Here is a 16,938-nt window from a genome sequence, read left to right as displayed (position 1 = left end):
ACATACTGTACCTAAGTAAATGGAAGATTGCTTGACTTTTACAAGGTCCATTTGTATGTTCTTGGATAGGGACATCTATGGATCTCGGGGAATGTATTCCTAGTGTCAGAAATATTGTGTATATTACTATGCTTGAGTAAATTGTAATGAATCAAAGGATATATATATATATATATATATATATATATATATATATATATATATATATATATATATATATATATATATATATATATATATATATATATATATTAAAACATATATTTTTATCTTTGACGGTGAATAACACCATGCTAACATTGACCAGATGTGAAAATGTGCTACTGAGCTCATTCAGCACCTTCTTGAGATCAAGTGTACAAAAAATGTAAGCAAATGAATAAAGGGCTAATCAAATGTATTTGTAAGGACCAACAACACACGTCAATGTCCCCATGGGCCAGACACGTCTTCTTTAAACAAGTCAAGAAGAAACATCACAATAAATCAAGAACAAAACAAAAAAAAGACATGAAATCCAAAATAAAATGTAAAAGAAATAAATGCAACACTCCCAGACTTACCCCACGCGAAGGTAAGGAAAAACTCACAAAAATCTAGCAATAGGAAAAAAGCACCACACGCAATGTGGAGGGGAGAAACCTTAGAAGGGCCGTTCAAGGGGGGGATCTCCCTTCTTAGAAGTCGGTGATAGGAGTGTTGCTATAAAACAGGCGAAACAGTGGGTAAGTATGTACATATACGTGTAATAAAACACAAATATGTACATGCAATAGCAACTGGGGTACATAAGAACATTTTGAAAGATTGAAAATAGAATAGAGCTGATGACGGATCCATTTGAGGTATAGGGGCGACGTAGAGATGATCGCATCCTCCCGGCCAGGGCCGCCTGGGAGAAATGCGAGGCCCTGTGCGATATTTACGCGAGCCCCCCCCCCCCCCCCCCCCCCCCCCCCCAAAAGGTAAAAAAATAAAAAAATAAATATATATATAATTTTTTTTTTTTTTTTTCATACAGTCAACATATTCTTAAATAATAGCGCTGTCCGAGGCTGGGCATGATACAGTCAACATATAGCAAGAGAGAGAGCGAGAGAGAGCTCCCGTTCTACAGTCAATATACAGTGTACAGAGAGAGAGAGAGAGAGAGAGAGAGAGAGAGAGAGAGAGAGAGAGAGAGAGAGACACATTGGAAAGAAATTGAAATGCTATTTGGCCCTAAACAGAGAGTACACAGTGGCAGAATACCTGAGCACTGTGACTGAAGATCCTTGACTAGGTACAGACTCAGCGAGCACAGCCTAGCCATCGAGAAAGGCAGCCATAGGTAGACTGTGTGTGTTAGAAAGAGAGAGAGAGCATGTGTGTTTGTCGTGTGTGTGTTAGAGAGAGAGCATGTATGAGAGAGATAAGCAAAGATGAGCCCCTAAAAGGATATTCAACTTTTAATGGAAGAACAAAACAGAAGGAAAAGATAACTTCACAAAGGCAACATGAATATACATATTTCCAAAAGGACAAAGATCAACACTTAAATCCAAAGAGAAGAGAGTCTATACCAGAGAAAACAGCTAAACAGCATTCAGCTAAATAGGCTAGCCAGGTACTGACACCAGGCCACACACAGCTTTGGCCAACGGCCCAACGCTACCCAAGCTACACAAACGACCAAGACAATTCACACACAGCACATGTCGTATCTCCAAATGTTGTGAAGTAACATATGTTTTGCCTGGAAAAAAACATCGTTATTAACAAAACATTCGGGAGGGGAAGGAAGGAAGAGTGGGGTAATGTCATGACATCTTACCTGCACGAGGAACGCAGGACGAAAGGCCGCAACACAGGTCTCCACGTTGACGAAAGGCCTCTCGCTGGCGGGACAAAAAGAAGCTATGGCCGGAGCCTTCATGGTGCAGGCCCGACTACATCTTCTGTCAAAGATGATGTCGTAGTCAGAGTGCCAGAACCCCCTGCTATTCTCACGGCTAATGTCAATGGTCGTAGCACAAGCTAACAGCTAACTCTAGGCTAACTGATAGCATCAAACTAACGTTCCCAGCCGAGCGCAGCTGGCAGCTAACGTCGTAGCTAAACAGCTAACTGGCTAACAGTTAGCTCAACCCGGCTATCGCTAACCATTAGCTAACGCAGAAGCAAGCTATGCGGCTACCACTGAAAAACTGTACAACATGAGAAAAGCAATACAGGTGCTGACACCAGGCCACACACCGTTAGCTACTAGTACTACAACAGCTAGTCGGCCAGTTTGGCTCCAGAGAGAGAGAGAGAGAGAGAGAGAGAGAGATATCCACGGCGGGAATAGAATAGAGTGCATTAAAAACTCACCAAACGTCCAAGAGGATGGAGACAACCGCGTGGAGTTGACGAAGTTCATCTGCCGAATGACCATCCTCTTCATCTTGGCATAACAATGCTGCATGCGCTGTCTCTAGGTTAGCTAACGCTAGTTAGCCTTTAGCTAAGCTAGCTACTAGCCGACATCATCATGGCTATATCCCAACTGAACCACACTTAATATTATAACGTAGCTAAAGCTAACTAGCTGTCCCTGTCTTTAGCCGGGATGGCTAGCCTGACTGAACTGTCTAACATGCAACAACTTTCATCTTCAGTCCATCTGCCGAACGATGTCCTCTTCATCTTGGCTGGCATAATCTAGGCTCCAATGCTGCATGCGCGAAATAGTCAGACGCTAGTGATGGGTCGGTCATGAGCGACTCGTTCATAAGAGCCGATTCATTGCCGTGAGTCGAATCGCTCACGTCTGGCAATGAGTCTGTTCACGCCCCCCCCCCCCCCCGGCACGCACACAGACACACACAATGAACTCAACAGACGCTACCTTACCTGGCTGTAACCCCTCCCCTCATTGAAACCAATTCTGCTGCCTGCAGAGCCTCAGAGCCAGGAACGTGTCTAATGTGAAATATATAAGCATATAAGCAAAACTAGATTTTAGGTTTGTGATGAAAAAGGGCCTCGCGGGAAGGGGGGCCGCGCAAAAAAAAAATAAAAAAAAATAAAAAAATAAAAAAATAAAAAAAATTATAAATAAAATATATTTTATTTTTATTTTTATTTTTTTTAAATTGTGCGAGGCCCCCCTTCCCGCGAGGCCCTGTGCGACCGCACTGCTCGCACACCCCCTGAGGCGGCCCTGCTCCCGGCCATCACCACGGGACGTCCACCACTCCGGTCATCACCACGAGACATCCACTCACAGGGAGACGGGGACAGGCGTTAGACAGTTTGCGTGTTTGCGATGGGCGGACATAGCAATAGATTTATACCGGCAGCCATCAGGCTCTACAACAAAGGGCTTGGGTGGCCGGATCTGCTGCCAGAACTATCACTGTCACAACTCGGGACTTGAGAACTAGAGACTCACATCACCGTACTGACTATCTTGTATTTTGCACTAGAGACTAATATCACTGGACTCTGATCACTGGACTATCTTGTGTTTGTACTTTTTTATATTATTTATATTGTATTTGTATCTATACTTTAAGTGTACCTATAGTGTATATAGGACTGTGAAGCTATGCATCCCTGTATCTCCCCCACCCCCACGCTGCTTTGACACCCGAATTTCCCCAAGTGGATCAATAAAGGATCATCTTATCTTACCTTATTATGTGCATAGAATCAGACTATATAAGAGAATCGCGAAATCAAGTAATAAATAGAACTAAGAACAACTGCAAGTAGACACAATATATGTATACAGGATGGGATACAAGACGATGGCTCAGGGCCATATGCCCCGGGGGCAGGAGAAACCACTCAGAATATATAGCCAAGTCCTACTATATGCAAACAATTTACAAACTACTCACATCTTTTGAGTCAACAAAGTTTGTGGTGGAACTAGGCCCAGCAGAAGCTAACCGCAGTAACTATGCAAACAGTGAAACTGAGAAAAAATTCTTTAAAGTTCTTTGACTATACAGTTATTTTGTAGTTACTGCAATTCTTTATACCATTTTTCTCTAAAACAGAGCAAGATTGAACTCTGAAAACATTGTCACAAGATAAAACAGATATTGACAACTACATTTTGAAAAAGAAACTGTAGTTACCGTGGTTAGCCTCTGCAGGGCAGTCAAAGTCATCACAAGGAAGCCAGATACATTCTATAAGTAGCTAAACCAACAATGGCCACATTGTGAAAGTCATCCTCATTTGTGGCTTGACAACGTATGCACTGTTATGCTGTGCTTACTCTGTACTGTATGTGGTTCCGTAGGCAAAGTGGGTGACTGATATTCAGCCTCCAGAGAATTGGCCCGACGCAGGAAGACTCCGGTTTGAGGACTACAAGGTCCGCTACCGACCTGAACTAGACCTGGTGCTACACGGCATCACCTGCGACATTGACAGCACAGAGAAGGTGAGTGTCTCGTTACAACCAGGGGTGTAAAAAGTACCCAGACATTATACTTAAGTAAAAATCGTACTCGAGTAAAAGTCAGAGTATCTGGCTAAAAACAAACTTGAGTAAAAGTAAAAAAGTTTCTACTTTTAAATGTACTTAAGTACTAAAAACTAAAAGTAAACACTTTTTTTCTGACTGTCTATTCTTCTGATAGCAGGTGTTTAATCAAAGATCCCCGCTTTCTAGTCTTGCACAAGGACCAATCAGCATGGGTATGGGCGGGTTCATTTTCCATTGATGGGGATTTGATTGGCTGTTCTTAAATAAAGTCCGGCCGCAGGATTAATAATGTTAACGTTAGTTCGGCCAGAGAAACAAATAAAAATTGTTGGACCTGCGAGATTTGTACTTTGTAGGTCTGCATTTTAAATGTAAGGAGTAAAAAGTATGTTTTTTTTCTCTAAAATGTAATTGAGTAAAAGTACAAGTATACAAACCTAATAATACTCTAGTAAAGTACAAATCCCCAAAACAGTAATTAAGTATTGTAAAGAAGTACAATTACTGAGGCGGCCAGGTAGCACAGCGGACTAAGCGTCTGTCTACCACTGCAGAGACACTGGTATCGAATCCGGCTGTCAGCAGTGCCTCCGGCTTGGCCGGTCGTCGTACTGACTCAATTGGCAGAGTCAGCCGGAGGGAAGCCGGTGGGTGGTAAGCTGGTCGTTGTAAACAGCAACTCCTACAGGTCGGTCGGGGCGCCTGCACAGCGAGGGAGGGAAATGGTGAAGGTAGTGTGACCCACATGCATTACACTTCACCAATGAGAGTCCTCGCTGCCAGGTGAAAAGAGGCTGCTGGCTGTCTCCTATGTATCGGAGGAAGCATGTGATAGACTTCAGGGCTCCCTAGACTGGCAAGTGGGGGGCACATGCGCGCAACGGCCAGGAAGGGGAGGGGGGAATTGGCATAACTACTAAATTGGGATGGGAGGAAAATACAGAGAATAGGAGAAAAAGGGGATAAAAAAAAAGAAGTACAATTACTCAAGTACTTTACACCCCTGGTTACAACCACTCCACTAACCGCCTTGGCTAGTGATCGGGCTCCACAGCCGTGGGCATGGACTGCCGCCATGCAGCTGGAGAACAACGGCTGCAGAACTCGAGAACTGCTAGGAATGTCTGACCGCTAATGTCTTAAACCACCAAAACCTGCACAGATTACAATGTATGACGTATATCATGCCAGTTAGGGTACCTTGTGTTTACTCAGATTCAAATTCTTAAGCGCCTATATGTATTGTAATGTATAACCGATAGGGCACTTTAAAACAAAAAATAGAGCACTTTAGGATAGGCCGAGTCTAGCTCACACTTTTGCACTTTAGGATATGCCCCACCTAGATAGCACTCTAGTCGCATTTTAGGATAGCTATTACTCCTTTAATTTCTACTTCTGCTTTGTGTTTTAACTTTGTAATTTCCTGCATTCCTGGTTTTATGTATTGTCCTGGTTTTATGTATCGTATTTTTGGTTTTATGTACTGTATGCACCTTTGGTCTTATGTGGTTGTATGTGGGGACTACCGATGAAAATTAGCCTTGGCTAATTCGGGTGTATTTACATCAATGTTTTATTGCAAAATGCTGAATGTTCATTAATATACATTGTCCCTTACAAATAAACAAATACATTTAATTAAATGCATTACATTAAATTAAATTAATCCTATGCACCTTTGATTACACTGTTTATTTTTCTCATATTTTTATATTCAGATCTAATTTTGTTGCATATATTTATGATCTACTATTACCCTGCCCATACGTGTACCTCCTCTTCCTCCTCCCCCATGCTGCTATGACCCCCAAATTTCCCCAAGGGGATCAATAAAGGAATATCTCATCCTATCTTATGTGGAAACCAGCACTGGTGTGATGTTGTCACGCTTCTTTGTACCAATCAGGCAGGTATCAAGAGGCGTGCAGCAGCATTCTGCACTAGCTGCAGGTGTCGCAGGGAGAGCTGGGCTCTGTTCCTCGTACCTGGTTCAATTAAGCCGATCAAAAGTCCTATTAGCCAGCTTAAATTAACCCGATGATTGAAGTCAGGCTATCTCGGTCTCTCAAAGGCTCAATTGGGCTCAAACAATCTCGTTAATTCGAACCAGACTTCAGTAATCAGGATAATTACGCGTGGCCGTCTTAGTTCAAAAGGGGGTGGGGTCGATCACCGAAACCATGATTTTCTAACGGGAAAATATCTCCGACAAGTTAAGTGCATATCTATAGGCTAATTTGAAGTGCCTCATTACCCCAATCAATCAGATTATATTTCTTTAAATGTGCCTGCTGGCAGTAGGCTTAATGGAATGAATCATCAAAAGAGATCTTGCTTCAATTTTCTTATTTCAACTCTTTCAGAACAAGCCCAAAGAGTATCTAATTTATGGTATAATGGGATCTCTGAGGAAGGGAGCTGCCATTTTTTTGTGAGGGAGTGGCCAGCTTATCCAGCTAATTTAAGTAAACCTGCGCTGGAGCAGGTTAAAATGGATGGATCTCTTTGTTTGTTTGTTTGTTTGTTTATTTACACATATAAAAACAGTTACATATAATACAATATAGTCCTGTGTTCATGCCTCACAGTCACCCATTCACACACCTGCTCATCGTGAGCAATTAGGGGTTAAGTGTCTCACTCAAGGACACTTCGACATGCTGCTGGTAGCCTTCTCCTAAACCTTCTCCTACTCATGGCACACTGATGGTAGCCAATGAACATGCTTTGGTAATGGTAAAGTATAATTCATCATTTGTATGAATATGTGTTCTCTTTATACCTTATCCCTCTCTTACCCTCGATCCAGATTGGTATAGTGGGCCGTACCGGTGCCGGGAAGTCCAGTCTGACTAATTGCGTGTTCAGAATCATTGAGGCGGCAGAGGGACGCATCCTTGTCGATGGAACGGATATCTCCACCATAGGCCTGCACGACCTGAGGAGCAGACTCACCATCATACCACAGGTACACTAACAGGAAGAGAAGAGGGACAGCCGGTGCAGGCAGCAAGGTAGAGAAGAGAGACGGCCGGTCCAGGCAGCAAGGTAGAGAAGAGAGACAGCCGGTCCAGGCAGCAAGGTAGAGAAGAGAGACAGCCGGTCCTGGCAGCAAGGTAGAGAAGAGAGACAGCCGGTCCAGGCAGCAAGGTAGAGAAGAGAGACAGCCGGTCCAGGCAGCAAGGTAGAGAAGAGAGACAGCCGGTCCAGGCAGCAAGGTAGAGAAGAGAGACAGCCGGTCCAGGCAGCAAGGTAGAGAAGAGAGACAGCCGGTCCAGGCAGCAAGGTAGAGAAGAGAGACAGCCGGTCCAGGCAGCAAGGTAGAGAAGAGAGACAGCCGGTCCAGGCAGCAAGGTAGAGAAGAGAGACAGCCGGTCCAGGCAGCAAGGTAGAGAAGAGAGACAGCCGGTCCAGGCAGCAAGGTAGAGAAGAGAGACAGCCGGTCCAGGCAGCAAGGTAGAGAAGAGAGACAGCCAGTCCAGGCAGCAAGGTAGAGAAGAGAGACAGCCGGTCCAGGCAGCAGGGCAGAGAAGAGAGACAGCCGGTCCAGGCAGCAAGGTAGAGAAGAGAGACAGCCGGTCCAGGCAGCAAGGTAGAAAAGAGAGACAGCCGGTCCAGGCAGCAAGGCAGAGAAGAGAGACGGCTAGTCCAGGTAGCAAGGTAGAGAAGAGAGACAGTCGGTCCAGGCAGCAAGGTAGAGAAGAGGGGTAGCAGGTCCTGGCAACAGGGCAGAGAAGAGGGACAGCCGGTCCAGGCCAGTCAGTATTCTCCGTCTGGGAACAAAGGATAAAACGGTGAGCTCTGGTGTGAGGTGGGTTATTTCAGGGAAATCTACGTGTCAAATACTTTAAATGATGCAAGATGCATGGCAGCTACCCAAATGCAAATCAGTCGAGTCTCTTGATATGAAGAAATGGGATTCCTTGAAAGTTGTGCAATCGAGCTAAAATGACTATAATACAATTTGGTCGCTATTTTGACATGAAAAACTGCAGTCGACATTTTGCACCAAAGCCGCTGTGGAATCCATTAGGTTGTTTTCCTATAAACATGTGTCTGACCCATGTCACTGAGGCCTAGTCCACACTGGAGCCTGACCTTTGGTCTGACCTCTGACCCATGTCACTGAGGCAGGCCTAGTCCACACTGGAGCCTGACCTTTGGTCTGACCTCTGACACATGTCACTGAGGCCTAGTCCACACTGGAGCCTGACCTTTGGTCTGACCTCTGACACATGTCACTGAGGCCTAGTCCACACTGGAGCCTGACCTTTGGTCATGTGTCTGACCCATGTCATTGAGGCCTAGTCCACACTGGAGCCTGACCTTTGGTCATGTGTCTGACCCATGTCATTGAGGCCTAGTCCACACTGGAGCCTGACCTTTGGTCGGGACAGGAGTGAATTTCACGATCAATCACGTGGACGGGACAGGAATACAAATCTATGTATATTTCCTGTGTCTCCTCTCCTGTGGCTGAAGGACCCGGTGCTGTTCTCCGGGACATTGAGGATGAACCTGGATCCATTTGAGACCGTCAGCGACGAGGAGATCTGGCGGGTGCTGGAGCTGTCCCATCTGAAGGAATTCGTAGGGGGATTACAGGAGGGACTGCTCCACGAAGTCTCAGAGGGGGGAGAGAACCTCAGGTGGGTCAGTCCAACACAGACAAAGGGATGGTTTCAGTGGAACATTTGATGCGTTGTCACGCAATAGTCCCAACTGCAGTTGACTTCCCGCTGGGTTTGTTACATTTGCTAATATAAAAACATGGCCAAGATGAACAGTAACACTCTCCCTAATATTAGGTTGACATCAGGGGCGGAGCTAGGGGGTGGCTACCTGGGCTCAAGCCCCGGATGTATTCTGAAAAGCCCCGAATCTATTTAAAAAAAATAAAAAAAAATAAAAAAAAAAATAAAAAAAATGATTTTTATTTATTTTTTTTACAATTCATCATTGTTACATGAACATATGTTTGCACCAGATTTAGAATAAGCTAATTTCCATCTGTGGTCTATCCAGCTGCTAACTGTATTTGAGTGAGTTAAGTCTTGGTTTTATGGTAGACTCAGACCTAAGCTTTAAATCACAATCAACAAGTTGACAAAAACTTAATTCTTCCACCTTAGAAACATAGCTAAAGTACGGCCATTTATAAATCAAAAGGACGCTGAAAACCAGATCCATGCCTTTATCTCAAGCCACTGCACTATTTTACTTTGTATCAGTGAATCATTGACGCCTGGCCATAAGAGCATTCGGAGCATCTCTGCTCTCCCACTATTGAACTTGGGGGAGCAAAGGTATGATCTTGCTCCACCACTTTTTGATTATATGAAAAATATGATATATCCCCCTCAATATATAAATCTAACCATAACTACGTTATGGTTAACTGAGTTTTATAGTGAAAAGAGCAGCTTTATTGGTCAAGATTGAAGGCTCTATATTGCAGGAAATTGCACGTACAGGTTCATTAAATTCAAATAATATCTGTCGTGGAGGGGGTCGTGCATGACCCCCTCCAAACCACCCCTTGCATGCAAAAAAAAAAATATTACAAAAAAAAAAAGAAAAAAATATACAAAAAAGAAAAAAAATAAAAGAAAAAAGGGGGGCCCATCTGGGCTAAGCCCCGGATCTCCTACAATCCTAAATCCGCCCCTGGTTGACATACGTTTTTCCATCAGTAATAGTCAATCAATACATTAGATTAGATTATATTAAAATTAGGGCTGGGACTTTATCGCATTCATTTCGATTAATTAACTACAGAAATAATTAAAAGTTTAAAAAAAATTATGCATTTAATCGCATGATGATTTTTCTTTATTGTGTAAGAATGTTACCTTTCAAAGGAGACCAGACTTATGCATGTGCTATACTGTAAGTATAAAGCATAATAAATCGCAAATAACTTTTTTTCTTAGTCTGGTTTATTCATAAAAACTTGAACTATTATGTTTATTGGGGACGCGAGTGTAGTAGCAGTGTGTAAACAAACACGCCCACAACGTGTCTCTGCACACACAGAGTAATTCGACCAGGTATACATCAGCTAATGTAATTGGCTCCCAGACCCAATTTTGAGAATAGATTAACGGCGGCAATTATTTTATTGCACGATAATAGTCTGCCGTTAACTTAGCCCGTTAACTTGGACTTCCTGACTGGCAGACCCCAGGTGGTGAGAGCAGGCAACTGCACCTCCTCATCCATCACCCTCAACATAGGGGCCCCCCAGGGCTGTGTTCTGAGTCCCCTCCTCTACTCCCTGTACACACACGACTGTGTGGCTCAGCGGAGTAGCAATACAATCATCAAATTTGCTGACGACACAGTGGTGGTGGGCCTGATCTCTGCCAACGACGAGAGGGCCTACCTGGAAGAGGTCAAGGTCCTGGCGGGATGGTGCCAGGAAAACAGCCTCTCCCTGAACGTCAGCAAAACAAAGGAGATGATTGTGGACTTCAGGAGGTCGGGGGTCAAGGACTACAGCCCCCTCAGCATCGACGGGGCACCGGTTGAGAGAGTCAACAGCTTTAAGTACCTCGGAGCCTACATATCCGAGGACTTGACATGGACCACACACATTGACAGTGTTGTGAAGAAGGCACGACAACGCCTCTACTTCCTCAGGCGCCTAAGGAAGTTCCAAGTCAGTCAGAAGATCCTTAAGAACTTCTACTCATGTACAATAGAGAGCATCTTGACCGGCAACATCACCTCCTGGTTTGGGAATAGCACTGCACAAGACCGAAGCAGACTACAAAGAGTGACACGTTCAGCCGAACGCACAATTGGAGGGGGGCTCCCCACCCTCCAGAACATTTACAACAAGCGTTGCAAGGGCAAGGCTAAGAGAATCATTAAAGACTCCAGTCACCCGAACAACTGCCTCTTTGAACTGCTGCGGTCAGGCAAGCGATACCGGAGTCTCAAGGCGAGCACAGAAAGACTCAGAAGAAGCTTCTATCCCCAGGCCATCAGGCTGCTAAACGAACAATGAATGAACACTACACAACAACAACCACCAAACGCACATAGCACACACATCCACACGCACACACTCACTTAAACAAACACACTGTAGCACCCACTCCACACACTTTATAGTACACACCCACTTTAAACAAACACACTGTAGCACCCACTCCCCACACTTTATATTTATATTTATTGATGAAGGATTGCACTACAACTCGTACACCTTACTGTAAATTGTACCTAAATTGTACCTCATCCCATTTCTGCTTTGCACTAGATAGTACTGTACATTAGTACACTGCATAGTTGTAACTGAGGGGTACAATTCCCTGACTGTATTGTTAGATATGATATTTAATACCACTACCTCTTGTACTTTAACTTCTGGCCATCCAGTACATGATATAAGTATGATGAACACTTTCCCACCTGATGAAACGAATCCACACAAATGTACAAATCGAATATTTAATATTGCAAAAGGTATATACAACGTTCACTTGTTTACACTTATGATTTGAAATATGCACTTGTATGGCAAATGAGTATTCGTAGGTAAATCAACATTGAATGTCCAATCTCTGGTTACGCAGGGAGTAAGTATACAACCTGGATATTTAGGAACTATAGCGATGGTACTTAAATGATTATAGCTGGATACACTAAGGGGGGGGGGTGTCCCGCTGGTTGTAAGACAGTAGGAGGGGGGGGTTAGATGGCGGTATCCCATCTGGCCGACGGTTTCTTGGGAGAATTCAAAGTCTTGAACACGGTGCCCACAGAACCTCGGTCCGCAGACGAATACAGCAGGACCCTCTGGTGGACGGTAGCTGCCGGTCCACAACGGAGAGACGTGAGGCGACCTCACTGGTGTAGAGCGCCGTCTCACCTGGAGTCCTCTCCGGGGGGTAGTTCCAACACTCCGCAGTGTTGGCCGTTATCCATGGAATAATCAAAGCACCCAAAGCATAATCCAAGCCGCGGAAGGCTCGCCGTCGTCCGGGTAGAGTAATCCAATATACAGGTCCAGTCGCCCTGGCCCGGAGCTCCTCGGATGCAAGCACCACTAGGGGTCTGCCCAGCCTGGTTAAGCGTCCAGATAACGTCAGGAACGATGGGGGTACTGATAACTTTAGAACTCTAACCGAACGATGCACCATACATAAATAGACTATTATTAGCTTAATAGAATACGTCCAACTCGACGGTATAGTGCCAAACTATGACTATTCAACTATTAATCCGCACGATATCTCAATGCCTATTCTGAGGCCAAGTAGGCCTTACTACACCACACGTGCGTCGTGGGTGAGGCTTCGCGTCTGTCACTCTGTTGGAGGGTAAAGAACTGGACTAAAAGAAAGTTCTACTTTACTTGCGCCATATATATATGCGCTATGAACAAATAGTACCATTCGTATTTCGCCCGACGTATTCCTGCGCGGAACCGGGGCTTGCCACGACATGTTGGGCGGCACGATTGAACTTGAACCTAGGGGTATGGCAACCTGGCGCCAGGTTCTCGTCCAATGGTAGAATGAAACTATTATGGGCTGTTTAGTAGACTAAAGGGATATTCAGTGCATATTGTACAAGGAATATACAGGGGATATCAAACGATATACAAATACAATTAAATATATATATATAAATAAATATATATATTCGGTTTAATCTTATCCTTCACAACAGCCGCCCCCTAATTAGTCCCACCTAATTAGCTAAGCAGAGACAGATTAACCGCACTGTCTACCACTCAAGGTCCGCTGTAAGGGTCAGTCAACTCACAAAATCATGGGGTCATGGTCATCATCGATAGTATCTGGGAGTCGGGGCAGTTCTATGAGCCTCGCCACGGGACGTGTGTAAGTGCGCCCTTGGATGAGTACTTCAGCTGCTCGGACCTTGCCATCGGCACCGGTGATCACTTTGCTTACGCGGCCAGCCGGCCACATAGCTCTGGGTAGTGACTGGTCAATAATCATGACGACTGTTCCTTCTGTCAAATTGTCTCTCTCTTTTACCCACTTCTGGCGGGTCTGTAGAGACGGTAGGTAGTGGAGTAGGAAGCTGCTCCAAAACTTGTCAGCTAGTACTTGACTGTACCTCCACATTCTTCGGCCGTTCGCTTCTTCAGGCCTGTACATTGTCTGGGGTAGCGCGGGGTCCAGCCGCCCCATTAGGAGTGTGTTGGGGGTGACTGGGTCGACATCTGCTACATCACTGGAGACGTAACCGAGGGGCTTTGAGTTCAATACTCCCTCGATCTCCGTGAGGACCGTCATTAGGACTTCCTCCGCCACAGTCTGGGCCCCAAGCACGGCGTACAGGGCTGTCTTTATAGAACGTACTTCTCGTTCCCAGGTTCCACCGAAGTGGGGTGCGTTCGGGGGATTAAACTGGAAGTCAATCTGGGATGGAGCGAGGTGGGTCTTAAGTTCTGGGCCCATAGCTTGGAAGCTCTCTCTCAGCTCTCTTTCTCCGCCTTTGAAGTTGGTCCCGTGATCAGACAACAATGTAGACGGTTTTCCTTTCCGTGATGTGAATCTTCGGAAGGCCATAAGGAATGAGTCTGTGCTCATGGTCGGAAGGAGCTCGATATGTATCGCTCTGGTGGTCATGCATTTGAATACAATACCCCACCGCTTCTCGGTTCCTCTTCCTCTCTTTATATACAAAGGGCCAAAGGAGTCCATGCCTGTGGAGTGGAATGGCTTGTCGCCGATTCGGAGGCGACAGGGGGGTAAGTCAGCCATCCGTGGTATGCTGGGCTGCGCGCGCCACTTACGGCAGTCTAGACAGGTTCGCTGGAAGCGCCGTACTGCTTCTCTGCCTTGCAGTATCCAATAACGACGTCTGATCTCCGCGAAGACTCTCTCTGCTCCTGCGTGGTGTACATCCTCGTCGTATTTCTTTATGATCAGCTATGTGACCTTGTGTCGGCTGTTCAAGACGATCGGGTACTTAATATCATCCGGTAGATCGGGGGCTCTCTGCAGGCGACCACCCACTCTGATGAGATTATGGGCGTCACTCTCTGGTGCCAGGTGGAGCAGTCTGCTGTCTGATGGGACGGGGTTTCCTCCCTGTAGACAGTCTAGCTCATCGGGGAACGAGTCTCTCTGGGCTCGTTGTAGTAGAAGAAGTTCTGCTTCTTCGTAGTCAGCTGCTGACATGTCAGTGGTGGACTGAATCTCTGGGTGGTGCCGCAGGAATGTTCTTTGCTGCGCACTCTCTAGGGTAATGCAGTCATCTATGTTGGGGTCTGTGGAGGCGACTGTGCTCAGTCCACAGAACATAGGTTTCTTGTTCTCAGCCTCCTCGTTACTTGCTTCCCGTGGGGTGGGCGTAGGCCACTCTCCTTCCGGGAGCTTGAGGAATTCTGGTCCGTCACTGTAGATGTTGCGACGGGTTAGGTCATCCAGAGACATTCCCCGGGTGATGACGTCAGCTGGGTTGTGTTTGGTGTCCACATACCGCCAGCTCGCTGCTTCTGTTAGCTCTTGAATCTCGGTGACTCTGACTCCCACGAAGACTTTGTATCTGCATGAATCAGACTTGATCCATGTGAGTACTGTCGTGGAATCTGACCACAAGATTGTTCTGTGCACCGGAATGGTGAGTTCACGTTGGATTAACGTGGCTAGATGCGCTCCTGCTAGGGCTGCGCAGAGCTCTAGACGTGGGATAGATTGTTGCTTACGTGGGGCTATTCTTGAGCGGGCCAGGATGAAAGCAGTGTGTATCTTTCCTCCCTTCTCTTGGGCACGCAAGTAGGCCACCGATCCATAGGATACTTCGGAGGCGTCACTGAAGACGTGTAGATCAATCTCGCATGTCTCTGGCCTCACTGTGGATGGGAAGTAGCTGCGGCGTATATTGACGCCTGGGAGTGAGCGGAGTTCCGTCTCCCACTCTCTCCATGTTGAGGCAAGGTGTGCGGGTATTGGGTCGTCCCAGCCCTGGTCCTTGTCCCATAGTGCTCGTACAATCATCTTTGCCCTGGTGGTGTAAGGTAGAATACATCCCAACGGGTCATATTGTCTGGCGAGTGTTCTGTACACACTCCGTCTGGTTGTCGGTATCGCCGTCGACCTTCCCTGCTCTGGAGCCAAGGGTTTGTGTCTATAGTGGAGCGAGTCTGTTTTGAAGCGCCAGACTAGTCCTAGTGTCATTTCTTGGGCTTCTCCTGGGATGGTCGCCATCCAGGTCTCGCTGCTGGCAGCCTTGTCCGCGGGGGAGAGGCTGCGCAATACGTGCGGGTCACTGCTGGCCCACTGCCTGAGATCAAAGCCGCCTTTGATCAGGGAGGCGCGTAACTTGATTAGGAGAGCCTCGGCTTCTTCTTGAGTCGAAACGCTTTGTAAACAGTTGTCCACGTAGAAACTGTTCTTCACACTGTGTTGGACCTCTTCATCTGCTGTGGGGTCCTCTGCGACGTGTTTCTGTAGTGCAAATGTAGCACAGCACGGGCTGCATGTGGTTCCGAAGGGGAGTACTTCCCACTGGTAGATGGCTGGGTTCTCATCTCCGATCCTCTCTCTCCATAGGAACCGCAGCAGGGGCTTGTCCTCCTCTACTAGTCTCACCTGCAAGAACATCCCTTTGATATCCCCGCTGATAGCCACCTTGTCCTGGCGGAAGCGCAGTAGCACGCCTAGTAGGGAGGGGCCGAGTGTGGGGCCGGGCAAGAGCTCTTTATTCAGATTTTGGGATCCGATCTGGTAGCTGCAGTTAAACACAATGCGATCCTTGCCGTCGTGATGGACCTTGTGATGCAGCACGTACCATGATTCGGTCGTCTGATCGGCCTCTTTAATGTCAATCTTTGTTACGTGTCCCGCTGTGATTAGCTTCTCAATCTCAGCGCGGTACACACTCTCTTGAGCGGGGTCTTTTGCTAGGCGCCGCTCCGTGTTCAATAGATAGCGCTCCGTGGCGTCTTTCTTTGCGTGAAAGGTGGGCATTCCCTCTCGCCTCAGGAGTGGAGTTGCGTATCTCATCACTCCGCCGACTGTGACTCTCTTTGTCCCCTGCTCGAGTAGGTTGATGGCGTAAATGTCTTCTTTAGAACGAATATCTTTCTTTTCGTTCTTAAAGGGCATTGTCTCTAGTGTCCATAGCCTCTCGACATGCTGCAGGAGAGTGGTGTCTTCTTCTGTCGTTCTGGAGTGGAGGCAGCTAGTGGCTGCTGTTCGGTTGAGAGATTTAGCGAGGGGGCCTTGTAGGGTCCACCCTAGGCGGGTCTCGACTGCTGCAGGACAGCCTCGGGGTCCTGTATGGACCCGGTCAATCGGGACTATGAGTTCTGCATGGTCGGAGCCTATCAGCAGGGTCGGGGTAGCGCCGTCTATGAGCGGGATAGGTAATTGGCGCAGGTGCACATATTTATCCATCAACTTGGCGACAGGGTAGGTGTACTGCGATAGTCCTATTTCTTGGCTGGTGAAAGCATTTGTAATCTTGTACCGTCGCTCTGG

The 16,938-nt window shown here is 46.4% G+C and overlaps 1 protein-coding gene across 1 annotated transcript in view; it reads left to right on the top strand.

The window, feature by feature from the left end:
- Positions 1 to 16,938, top strand: part of abcc2 (ATP binding cassette subfamily C member 2) — a gene marked incomplete at its 3' end in the record, with an annotated part of 254,616 nt that overhangs the window by 224,960 nt on the left and 12,718 nt on the right. Inside the window, exons 28-30 of the mRNA XM_084321278.1 lie at positions 4,277 to 4,420; positions 7,278 to 7,436; positions 8,951 to 9,117. Coding sequence (XP_084177404.1) covers positions 4,277 to 4,420; positions 7,278 to 7,436; positions 8,951 to 9,117 — 470 coding nt within the window. The remainder of the gene's footprint in view (positions 1 to 4,276; positions 4,421 to 7,277; positions 7,437 to 8,950; positions 9,118 to 16,938) is intronic.

Source organism: Notolepis coatsorum, assembly GCF_963971535.1.
Source record: "Notolepis coatsorum genome assembly, chromosome: 9".
Lineage (NCBI taxonomy): Eukaryota > Metazoa > Chordata > Actinopteri > Aulopiformes > Paralepididae > Notolepis > Notolepis coatsorum.
The sequence above is the reverse complement of the archived record's forward strand: the minus strand, read 5'-3'. Positions and strand labels throughout refer to the sequence as shown.